Here is a 12725-nt window from a genome sequence, read left to right on the forward strand (position 1 = left end):
GCCAAAGGGCGGGGGCAAAAGCCTGTGGCTGGCGACACGACCAGAGCAGTCCTGACTTAGATTTAAGCATTCAAGAGACTGCCTTCATCTGCCTGAAAGACAAGTCCTTGCTGGGATCTTTCTCCGGCGTCAGGGAAAACTGGCTTCTATGAAAATGTAATAGGAAAATCTGAGAAATAATAAATCTGCTGGGATTTTCTTTTGTTATATCCTAAACATAAAATCAGTTGTTTCACCCAGAAATAGAAGTTGTGGAAAAAGAAATAAAAATACATCCGAGCCTACATATGCAAATGATGCTCTAAGTGAGATTTAGCACATGGCTCCTTTGGGAGCCCTCTGCGTGGCTCTGCAAGGACCCAGATCAGCTGGCATGGGGAGGTTTAACTTGTCAGCATGGTTATTTTTCATTCCAGCAATTGGGGAAGCATGGGAGAGCCACTAAATTTGCCCGGGAGCAGAAGAGCCCAGCAGGCGCTGAGGACTCCATCGGGCAGAGGTGGGACATGCTCCTCCACCCCTGCAGCCAGGGCCCCAGCTCAGACACGGCTGGGGCCTCCGGACAGCGCGCAGAGCCTTGGGGAGGGGGAAAGGGACTCATCATCTGCATCTCAGCTGGTTTGCAGAGCACTTCCTCAGGGGAAGAAGTGCTGCTCTGCTGGCGTCCCTTGGAGATCAAGGGGGGCTGATGGAAACGAGCTGGCCTAAGGCAGCCTAATTTGCATGCCTGTTTTATAACGTTTGCAAGTATTGATGTTGAAGGGGGAAAAAACCAAACCAAAACAAACCCTAACCAGTGCAGCCTCTCAGCTGGGGCAATGCACAGCTTTACCCCATCTTTAGCCAGCGAAGATGTGCCTGGGCTGAGGAGCTGTTTTTCCTCCCTTGAAAGGGCAGCCTGGGCAGGAGGTTGGAGGAGCCCAGGGCAAAGGAGGTTCAGCTTTTTCCTTCCTCAAAGAAAGGATGTTTCTGTCCCATTTTCCTCTCAGCATGTGGGAGGGATGCTCTGAGGCTCTTCTAAGTCATTGATCCCTTTCTAAACGAGCCAGAGCACTGCAGCGTGACCCGCAGAGCAGCAACCACAACTCAGGAAATTCAAATCAGCTTTATTCCCTTCTGAGATATCTGCTAAAACAGAAGCAAAGCACTGAGAATCAGCACAGAGCTGGGGACCGACAGGGATTGTTTGACAGTGCTGCCAGGGAAATCTGAATGGCCTACAGGGAAGCCTGGCTGAACAGAAAACAGCCAGCGTTGCCACAGCATTAATTGCCGACATCCTGGGATGACATCTTAGTTGGGATCCATTCTCGGCAACTTCGAACAGAAAGTACAGCTGCTGCTGCCAGGGCTGGGTTTAGGCCTCAACCAATTCCCACAAGAGACAATGCAGCCTCAAAACAAGCTCTGCCCGCTTCCCAGGCAGGCAACGTGCTTGCCTGCTCCCGGGAAAGTTGTCCATTTTCTCTGCCTGCTCCCTCTCTCCCCTCCACCTATCTCCTGCTGCTGCCTTCCAGCTCTCACAGACCCTCTACCACCACCAAGAAAATGCCAAGTGAGTGAGACTTTATCCTTTCCCCACTAATTAGAGCAGGAGGTGCACGATGTGGCTGAACCCAGCCCAGCACAGCCTTGCTCCCCACACTCAGCAAAGGCTTTTTGTGGGACTCAGCGCCGCAGCAGCAGGTTTTGCCCTGTGAATCCCCAGGGGCTGCGGCAGCAGAGCAGGAAGGAGGCAGACACACACCTGCACACATGCACTACTGCAAGGGCAAGAGAGAACAGAAACAGGAATGTCTTCAATGTGAGGAAGTCCGGAAAGACCACAGACATAGCAGCTTTCAGTGGTAGGACACACTGTTGAGGCAGAGGTACTCTTTATTTGCCTTAACTTGCCTTGGCTGACTCAGATTCCAGTAAGCTGAGCTACTTTTCATTTACAGTAAATTGAAGAAAACCCTGTTATCATTAGGAATCACCAGTGTGCAGAGAACAGACAAACACCCTCCAGGAGGGGAGAGGGCAAAATTTTGAAGAGCCTAAAAACTTTATAGGACTTGCAGTTGTAATAGCTCCCACACTGTGGGACATTTTTGGAACTTTTTTTGTGTGTGTGTCTCAGACCGGGATTATTTTAGATGAACAAATCCTTAAAAACAGTAAAAGTAGAATTTGGTTTTGTTCTTAAGCTTTCAAAATAAAAGATGCTGTGAGGCAACTGAGGGTAATCAGATGCAGACACGCAGACCATACGCAAATGCAATAGCTTGTACAAAACGTGCACATATGCACGTGCCGTCCCAGGCTAAGCCATAAGTTCTCTGTTAAAGGCAAACACTCAGTGATTCACTGAAACAAGGCCAGCACCACACTTGGTTTGCCTGGGACCCATGTACTCCAGTACCAAAACTCTGCATTTGGGATGCAGAACTGTCTCCCAAATGCAGTCAGCAATACCCCATGGGATGGTAACCCCTCCGTAGAGGTCCTGTTCTGATCTTTAAACTTCAGAAAGTAACTTGAACTCTGAAAAAGAGGGTTTAATATATCTCCCTGCACGGATTATTAATAACTGCATGAGATACTTTTGGCTTCCCATTATTTCTCAGACCATACTAACTACTTGGCCTCAAGTGACATCCTACAGGAATGAGCTACACTGTCACATTTGCTGTGAAAAAATATTACTTACTTGGTTTTTAGTTTTCTGCATGTTATATCTCTTTATGCTTGCATATAAAACAAAGGAGGAATTTCCTGATCTATCGTCTCAAAACAACATAGAACAGTACAAGATTTAATCTTCTTCTATTTTCTTCCTTTTGCAGTCCAAATCTTACCAATTTATCTCATATATGATATTCTGTTTTCCTGGTCTGCCTTCTCTAAATTTCTTCCTGTAGCTGCCATCCACCTGGGGCTGGGCATGTGCACTCTTGAACCACCTCTGAGAGGGCAAAGGGAATCTCTCTAAGACTTTTCTGGGATTATTGCAAACATTGAGAAGATCACAGCACCTTCACAGAAAGTAATAAAACTGTTTATACCATTAAACCAATTCTCCCTGGATAATACAAAAGAGATGACATTTTATTAACTAAAGACATACTTGCAGATGTGGATCAATCTCAAATATTGTCTCTCCTCTTCGCATATCTGTTATCAACCAGGGGCCTCCAGCTCTACAAAGAAAGAAAGAAAGGTAATGAACCAAACAAGCATGTTAGCTAGTAGTCCCCAACAGAGTTCTCAGAGTGGACCTCTACTGCAAGGAAGCACAAGACAGAGTTCAAAACAAGCCTAGAATCCCCTCTATGCTGTGTATACATCACATAACGTGCATTTGTCCTTTACATTTCCCAAATACATAATGAAAGCCCTCTACAACCTAGCTGTTAGCTGCCTGGTGTCTGGCACCATCCAGTCTTGCAGAGCAGTCAGGATTGACACAGGCTATCCCGTGTAGACCCACTTACTCATACAGGAATGAACTGGGTTTTAATTTACAGGTAACTGAACTGGGACTGAGAAGTACAGTGTAGCCTAGGTCTAAGAAAGATGGGCAAGGCATGGGGTCAAGATTTATACCTCTATTACATATCTAAAGATGCAGCAGGGTCCCAATGGGACCAGACTTTTTGCCGAGATCGGCAGTCATGCTCAGTACCATAAAAAGCTTATTGCTCTGATAAATATCCTCACAATAGACATTTTGCCTAGTTGGTACTTAATGGTTGAGTACTCAGATGGTTCAGGAAAATCTTTGTTTTCATTAGCAATGAAAGTCAGAAGGGTGAAGATGTTTCCCAACAGAGGTGATAGAAAACAGATTATTGTGAAGATGAGCTACTTGGAGATTTGACTTTGGGTCACAGTGCAGACAGAATGCAGAAGTCAGCCTTAGACAGTGCTTTTCATTTGAAGTAAAAACTGAAGTCTTTTGGAACTGCCATAATGAAACTTCTCATTTTTTCATGAGATACTTTGTTATTGCAGTCAAAAGCCCCCTCCTCTGGCCTTGTCTGTGTTACAGTCTCCTAAGGCACTTAAAACGGGAGCAATAAGTTAGTATTTATGGCTTTTCAAGATGCATTGATAGCTACTCTTTTTTCACATCGCTTTCAAAGCTATTGATTATTAACTGCAGAGGTGCCACCTGCTTCAGTCCCTCGCTGGGATGCAAGAGATTTTTACCCTGACTCCACATCAGAGGCTTAGTAGTTTTGCAGCTTTGCCTTCGAATCATGCACATTTGGGTTTCATTTTATCCTTGGAAAGGTGCTTCTACCACAGCACAAGAGCCAAAAACCAACATGAGAACAGACTGAGGAGACGGGTGCTATATCTGTATTGACTTAGCAGAGCCAAGGGAGCTGCAGGCAGTGTTTTATTGTCTTGGGGTCCCAGAAACAAAGCTTGCAGCTGGGCAAATTCAGTCTACTCTAGGGCATTTGCATGAATTATCTGCACTTGTGCCTAAAAGGGAAAAGTTCAAGTTTAAGAAATCCAGCAGCAAAGGCTGGACTCTTCCAAATAATCAATCAATTAAAGGCCATTGTGACACTAGAGAGTGTACTATTATGGCCAGGAACACATATTCAGAGACACTTTATTTAAAAAAAAAAAAAAAAAAGCTAAGGTGTTCTTCCCCTCTAGTTATTCTTATTCCTTATGCACTAAAACTGACTGTTTAACATGAAAACTAAATCAGTGAGAAGGAACGGCTCACTGGAGATCAGAAGTCAGGTGCCTCCATTCCCTGGTAAACAGGATATTCAGTATAATGGAAAGGAAGGAAAAGGGTTTCACTTTCTCACTATCTCAAAAAAAAAAAAAAAAATAAAAATCTTTTGAGCTACAATCACACAGCAATAACTTCCACTAAATATAAGAAAAAAATATTTAAACAAAACACTTGCAAGCCCAAAAAGTTTAGCTGCAACCTGGCAGCAAATAAAGCATCAACGTATCATTTAACATTTAAAACCCACCTCCTCCTTAACCCAACTGCATCTTTATTTTGTCACGGGAGAAACAAACATGAACTTCACCTGCATGAATGCTCCTCCTACTTCAGACTGCCCCACCGAGAGTGGGACCAGTTTGAGAGTGACTTTGTCACTTTCAGACCAGTACCCAAGCTTTGCTAGGCACTGTAAGCCAGACCCTCTCCTTCCTTTCTTTTGAACTACACAGAGAGGTCACCAGTAAGTTATCCCAGCTCTCTCAGGAAGAACCAATGAGAAAATGCTGCAGGCATAAGAGGAAGGAAACTCAGCTTTCAAGTCCTCATTCTATTTCACCCTGAACATGTGGACTTCCACATGCATTAATTTGCCATCTAAGTGTCTGTGCGTGAGAACAGATTTGCAATGAATTCCCATCTCTTGCTACAGCACAGGATTAAATAAGTTCCATCAACAAGTTAAAGACTGTAAATAAAAACAAACAATGAATTGTTCTCTACAGGAATGCTCCCCTATATGGGGCTATATAAGCACTTACACTGGGACAGTCCGAAGCAGTTCCAAGATGCCTTGCCCGTTCCACTGCTGAGCCGCATGCAGTTCCTCAGTGCAAACTCCAACAATCTGGAGTAAATGAAAACAGAGATATTAAAACTGGATGGGAACTGTGCAAGAACTGTGGAGAAAATGTGCCACGTGGTGCTGGATCAAACAGTGCAGACAGAGAGAAGCACCATTTCTTTAAACTAATCAGATGAGCAAGGACACATGGAGCCTGAGACAACAGACGGATGCTGCAATTCCTTATGTCCTCTCTCTACACTTACCATGTGAAGTATCCTGGTCACGTAAGATTTAATCTTGCATGGCATTCATGAACTTAACTATGAGGAGGGCCTGGTGACAAACCAGGGTTTACCGAAGATCCACTAGTTTGTTCTCACTATTCAATCTAGTCCACACAAGACAGGACAGGTTAGGGTCTGAGCACAGGCAAAACACTGCTCTGTCAGCCAACTGCCAGGGGCAAGCGCAATACCGCACCAGCAATTTCGATCAGGCAAGGGACCCACTGCCACAAGGGAATGCTTTGGTGCTCATTAATCCTTGACCAGCTCAGTTTGCTGACTAGTTACATCTTACCCGGCACCACAAAGTAAAGCTGCTTACACATCGCATAATCTACTCTTCACTGCAGGCAACTGCAGGCTTCTGCCTTCCTGTATAAGGCAGGATGTGTTTGCTTTTCAGGATGGGAGCTGCCACACTGAGCAATTGCAGATGTCCCTCTCGCAGCAGCTGAGATCAGCCGCTTCAAACGAAGGGGTGAAACACCCTTCAGCTGATAGAGGAAGGCAGTTTCTTCCTGATCCATCAACCACTGGCTTGTGCCTCTGAGCACAATGATTCACTCTTTGGGATGAAAAATTATTTTAGCCACGGCCTTCTATTTTCTTCCTCAATACTCTAAGCCTTTTCCAACGACACTGGATTTTTGGTCAAAATTTGTTCAACTGATGTTTTATCAGAAAAGAAGAAAACCAAACACTAAGTTCTGAAAAGCAGCAAGCAGAAGTGCATGATGTGCCTTTGCCGCAAGCGTGTATCTGCACTGATAGAGATCTGGGTGGAAAACCATCAACGTCAGCATGTACCCAGTTCTGCACACCCTACCTCCTCTGCCCCTTGCAGAGCTCACTTTCTCAGGACCCAGCCCTTGGAGATGCACTGCATCCCCACCCTTCTCCCAGGCTTCCTCCATGAACAGCCTGAATCACCTTTGCTTCAGGACACCCCTCCCTGGGCCTTCACTCACTAATTACATACAAACAAGATGACTCTAAACAGGAAATTATTTTGTGTTCATTCTTTTCTTTTTGCATTTATTTATCCTCATGGTCCAAATAAATCCATAACAACAGGCATCAAACGAAGGGGAAAAACAAGTCAACTGTATGTGTTGTGGATTATAAGAGGCCAAGAGCCTCAGGATCCAACAAGTTAACTGTCCTTTGATCCAGGACGGCTGGGCACTAAAGAAGACATGCAGACTAATGCAGCAATAACTGGGGAGTCAGCCAGGAATCACCCTAGCTTGGCTCTCTGTCTCTGCTTCCAGATCCCACAACTCACCTTTCACTGATTAATACCACACCCATCTCTCTCTTGTTGATAAAACACAGAATTTTGGGCACATCAGAAAATTCAGTAAAGCCTTTGCCCTTGCACAGCAGTTGCCTTGTGCAGGCCTGTGGTAAAGGAGCTTCCCCTTACGTGTTGCAATTACAGCCAAGGACAAATGGGAGCAACTTGAAGCTTAAATTGTAAAACACAGACACTTGAATTTTCCCACAGGAGGGAACTTTTTCCACAGAGCAGGGAGAAATCAGCAGTTGGTATAAACTATGCCAACTCTTCCACTGAGGTTAATAACTCCATATGCAATTTAAAAATGTCCAAAGCAGCCCATATCTAAGACATATCACTGGGAAGGACAACTTTGAGAACGTAAGCAAACCTGTTTGGCCAAGGAAGCTCCCCTCACTGAACAGTACGGTTAAATTACAAGAGATTTTTGAAATGTTTCTTTTGCAAAGCAAACCTGAGCCTTTCTTAAACTGCAGATCAATACAGGAAAACTCTCTAAAGAATCTTTGTGTCAATGCTGCAAGCTACATTTCTGCCATTAAATAATGCTAAAGCAACTTTGAGTCCTGCTCCAAACTCCTCTTTTCCTGGAACTCAAACCATTAGATCACTTACCTATACTGCCATAGAATTAATTTGAATTTAGCTCTATATTACCTTTTAAAAGTGTTTCAGCTTTTTTCCCTATGTTCATGTTTGAAATTTCAGAGCAGTAATGTAATATTCAGCTCCAGGTCTGTTTCACGCTATAAAGCTTTTCTCCATCAGACAGACCTCTGCCTTGAGAACCGAGTGTGCCATTGCTCAATCCTGGTAAAATGCTTATGAATACCTCCAGAATAACAACTCAAAAGATAAGATCCAGAGTAATCAAATAAGGAAGAAGGGTGGGAGATAGGATAATAAGCATCTGACTTATCAAAGCTAAATTAAATGTAATGTTAGCTGCATTCCACTCTCAGGAGCTGACAGTCAGAGCTACCATTGCTGGGTCATACCTGTAGGAAAGTAACAACCCCAAAAGGAGTCTGCACCGGCTGCATCTGAGGGTCTTCTGTCAGTAACATATGCTGGATTCTAGACTCACTGTTGTCCAAAGGGCTGTGCCACGATACATGGTCACCGCTGCAGAAGGTGTTTTCTGCAAGGAAAAGAAACAAGAAATATTTAGTCCATAAAGTCTGCTGGAATACTCCTGTTAGCATCTGCTCCTGACTGCCATCAGGCAGGGACCTCTGGTCTGGACCAGGACAGTCACTGGTGGCTATTCACAGTGGCTGCCTCCAGCCAGCTCTGCGGAGTCGCTGAGTCAGCTGAAGCACCTGAAGCTGGAAAGGGGTCTCAATGAGCCATCTGAATTCAAGCACTGACTTTAAAATTGCCCTCTCTCAAGTCCTCTGGCAAAAAATGGTGTCCTGCTTTGATATCAATCCCAGCACAGGAATACCAACAAATAAAATTAGCTTATCTCTCATTTATTGTAAGTCTCTCTTTGTGAGAGGGCGCAGAGTCAGCAGATCATACTGGATGCCTATGGGATGGCAATTCATACTTAATTTGTGACTCTGATTTGCTACAGAGAAAAGATTCTGGAATGTGAATTAAACACAAATAATACTCTGCTATATCTAATAAAAATCCACAGTCTGCTGCCCAACTCGTGACGGTCTAAGTCAAAGTCACTTTCTTGTCCAATTGTCTGGTGGTTCTGGTGCAGAATTGTAATTAACATGTTTCTTCTTTCCCAAACAATGAGAAAGCCAGTAGGCTATAAATTTCACTCTATGTCAGAATAGACTGCATCAAAGCAAAAAGCCAGCAATTATCCTTCCCTCTTCACGACTGTAAGCATTCCTTTCTTTTCCTCCTCTTCTACTTAGAAAGACAAACCCCCCAGATAATCCCATGTTCCACAGCCAGGACGCGCCAGAAGGCACACCAGAACCCATCTGTATGTTGCTGCCCCATCACAGGAAAGGCTAATGCTTGCTTTCTGAATGAGCTAGAAGTTAAACAACCAACCACAACCATTTGCACACCAATTAAAGCATGCTCCATTTACACACAGCTCCTAGAGCATGTGTGCAATCATGCTGCCTGGCCAACCGCCTTGTCTGCGGGTCTTGTTCTTGTCCCGCGCCAGGTAGAGCTTTTATAGCATGCAAAAATAAAACAGCCTGGAAGCCATAATTTGCCCTCTGACATGGATGTAGTACCCCAGGGGTGAACCGAGTACTGCCTGCCTGCTTCCAAAGTCAGTGGAAAGCACAGCACCCCTCTCCCTGACCAAGCTCGTTGATGAAGCCAGTCTGGGCTGCTGTCCTCACCGTGATCTCTCCCAAGGCCGCTCTTACAGGAGCGTGGGAAGGGAGGCCTTGCCAACTGGAGGAGGACTAGGACTTCCACTGCAGACTCGAAAATGTTAGGGGGTACACAAGTTGTTGTCTGTCGAGATTGAAGCATCTCTCATGATACAGAACAGGATACAATTCAGAGGAACTTTCTCCTCTGCCCCACAGCTATGAGCAGACACGGTCCTGGATCTTCACCTAACTTTCCCACATCACCTCCCAAACACACATCAATAGGACATCTCTTAAATAATTATCTATACGGCTTATCTGAGAATCCTTGAACATGGCAGCTTCTGCAGCGGCAAGAGAGAAACAGCATTTGCCAGTGACTGCAGCTTTTTCCCCAGCCATCTTAAGCAAGAGACACCGAGGAATCTGGTGCTCGCACGCCACTCGCTGTGCATCAGTACCACCACAACTGCGTGCACGTACCCTGGGCCAGCAGCAAGTGCGGGATGCTTCGAGGGAGCCATCCACAGCTGGCAGGTTAACTAAGGTGAGTTACCTGGAGTTGCCGTAGTTAAAAATACTCGCCATCATGCCCCTGACGAGCTAACTCCTGCTCACCCATTCATCCACGGGTTTCATGCAGGGTTTCCTGGGCAACTCGAAGTTTCTCCACCAGGTGTCCCCATTGGTGTGTATTTGGACATTTATTATAGCCCTTTTTTTTCAGATTAATTTCATGGACAGCTCATTTGATTAAGAATTAAAATAAACTCCCAATAACATAAGGAACTTGGCCCAAAAAACAAGGCGTGTAACAGAAGTGTTGTGATAAGTAAGGGAGGGTTTTCTTTAGTTAAAATTAGGATAGAAAGAAAACATAGCGAATGCAAGCTGCTTGAAAGAAAGAGTTTATCGTTATGTACACTAAATTACACGCTTTCAGCTCTGCGACTGAAAGGAGTGGTTCAGTTATTACTTTACTTTTAGAGTTGGGGAAATACAAGCAGACAAATGAAAAACATGATTTTTTAGTATCAAAATTGGATTAAAGAAACAGCACTTAGAATGCTGCAAAAGATCTTGTGATATTTTCCAGGTTAGCCAAAGTGTGGCTGATTAATTTTTTTTTTTTTTAAATTATAAAAGCCTCTCACAGTCACAGTTTTCAGCAATGAAACAAAGCCACAAAGAGCTTATTCTTGGGCCCTGTCTTTATACCACAACATTTTGCCCATCAAATGCTCACACAATTCTATGCTGATCGATCGCTGCGTTTCACTGCTGGTGCTGCTTCTCCTGGGAAAGCCCAGCCCGTTTAGAGCAGGTTTTCAAATGCAAATGTCTCTGCTGGAAACCCACCTGTTTATGTCCATGTGAACACTGAACACTTAGAAAATCTCCCTCTCCCTTGCATGCACACGAACACCACAAAATTCACACTGACTACTCAATTACATCAGAAAAAAAAAATTCTGCAAGTAACATGAAGCCGAATTAAAACCTGTAAGAGCGCAAGAAATTCAGAATTACAGCCTGAAACTCAGCTCTTCCCTTGCTGCACTGTAACCCATAGGGAATGTAAGAGCAGCTCTTGTACAGAGACCATTGCAGCACTGAGGACAGCTTGAATTGCAGGACTTTTAGCCACAGAAACTAAGAAACTACAGCCACAAAGGCCTAGACAACCACTTTCTCTTGCCTCATGCTGGAAATGGGGATGGCTCATCCCCGCTTTCCCCACTTTTCACACTCATGTTTTCAAAACAAGGCAATGAAAATCTTTCTAAGCATTTAAGTTTTAAACAATGTTTCAGCCAGAAAATCCTAAAGTTTTCATAAGTTTACTTTGGAGGAGTCATTTATGACTAAATTTGGGGCTTTCATGAACGTTGAATTAGAACATAAAACGTCCAGATAAATCCTCAAAGTCATCACAGCATGGATGGACGTGAAAAAGCCTCCTGTAGCTTTTGCACGTTTCTATCATTTGCAGTGCTGTCAGTAAGAGGCTTTGTACAACCAGCCTTTCACCTGCAAACACGTATGGTGTGCCCATATTTCCTACATGTACATACACGTTTCCATAAAACTGAGAGATGAGTAGGCACAGACACATGCACTCACCTCAGGCACATGATGAGCACAAACACTTTACAAGGAGCAACATATTTCAGTCTGATGTGCCTAAAGACAGCTCCAGTTGTTCCCAAAAATGCATCCCCATGTCTCCCGTACCATGTGGACAAACCGGAGAAGCAGCCTGCCATCTCCAAATGAATTCCAGAGATCTGTTTCGCGCTGCTATGAAGCAAGGAGGGGACTAGGACCTTCAGTGATATAATGATGTCAGCATGGGTCTCTCAACAACATTCATGGTTTTACAGCCATACCTCTCAGCACACATTTTGATGCCTACTGCAGATACCAAATGAGACACCTACGCTCACAACTGGAAGCTACTTATATATTAAATACTTGAAAATACAGACGTGAAAATAGGTATTCATATACATGTAAAATAAACACTGTATGTAAAAATAAAAGATTACAGGAAGAAGTTTATGTCCACGGAGCACTGACTCAGTCTGACAGGACTCACTGCTACATGCATCCCAAAGCAATTTCTAGTTTTAGGCCAAAACATGACTCCCCTTTCAGATAAGCACAGAACATTCCTTTGCAAATTATCTCAGTTTAGTAAACCTGAAAGCTTACAGCCTCAGCAGCAAAGCTGGTTCTGCAAGGATCCCACCACAACATGCTGTCCCAGACCCTTGTAGATTTGGGAACAGCCTCTGCTTCATCTGCAAAGCACAGTAATGATCTGGCCATCAACAGGAGCAATTAAATAGCAAAGCAACTGAAAGACAGTATGTTAAAAAATTAAAACCAAATTATTTTAGCGTATAGCTGAATCAGCAAATCCTCAGGAGTAAACTAAAGCTCAGATTTAGTGCATATGAGCTGATTCACAGAAACTGCTGTTGAATACTTCTGCCTCACAGTAAACCTGAGGTGGTTACACATTCCCTCCATGGGAGGAATAGCTGAGCTACCTGATCTGCCTCAGGATGAGTACATACCCTTCAGCAGTTACCATGGGAGCGCTGGATGTGTTGTAAATACAAAGGCTTGCTTACAGTAACCTCTTGGACACTCGCACCCTTCCTGCTTGGACAGGGCGCTTAACAGGACTTAAACCTAATGCAGCAAGGTGATCCATCCTCACAGACTTCAAACTGGTTGTTCTTCTGCAAGTTTGTACTTTAACAAAAAACACTGATTTTTTTTTTTCCCCCCCTCTCTC

The 12725-nt window shown here is 44.1% G+C and overlaps 1 protein-coding gene across 4 annotated transcripts in view; it reads right to left on the bottom strand.

The window, feature by feature from the left end:
• The window catches only part of SUFU (SUFU negative regulator of hedgehog signaling), an 89932-nt gene that overhangs the window by 36396 nt on the left and 40811 nt on the right, over positions 1-12725 (bottom strand). For all 4 annotated transcript variants that reach the window (XR_004841909.1, XM_009638075.2, XM_035893628.1 and 1 more), the window contains exons 4-6: positions 8114-8256; positions 5506-5591; positions 3110-3182 (exon numbers count right to left, since the gene is read on the bottom strand). Coding sequence is in view for 3 of the 4 variants with exons in the window: in XM_009638075.2 (XP_009636370.1) it covers positions 3110-3182; positions 5506-5591; positions 8114-8256 (302 nt within the window). In the remaining variant the exon portion in view is untranslated. The remainder of the gene's footprint in view (positions 1-3109; positions 3183-5505; positions 5592-8113; positions 8257-12725) is intronic.

This window comes from Egretta garzetta, unplaced genomic scaffold (assembly GCF_000687185.1).
Source record: "Egretta garzetta isolate BGI_Z169 unplaced genomic scaffold, ASM68718v1 scaffold135, whole genome shotgun sequence".
NCBI lineage: Eukaryota > Metazoa > Chordata > Aves > Pelecaniformes > Ardeidae > Egretta > Egretta garzetta.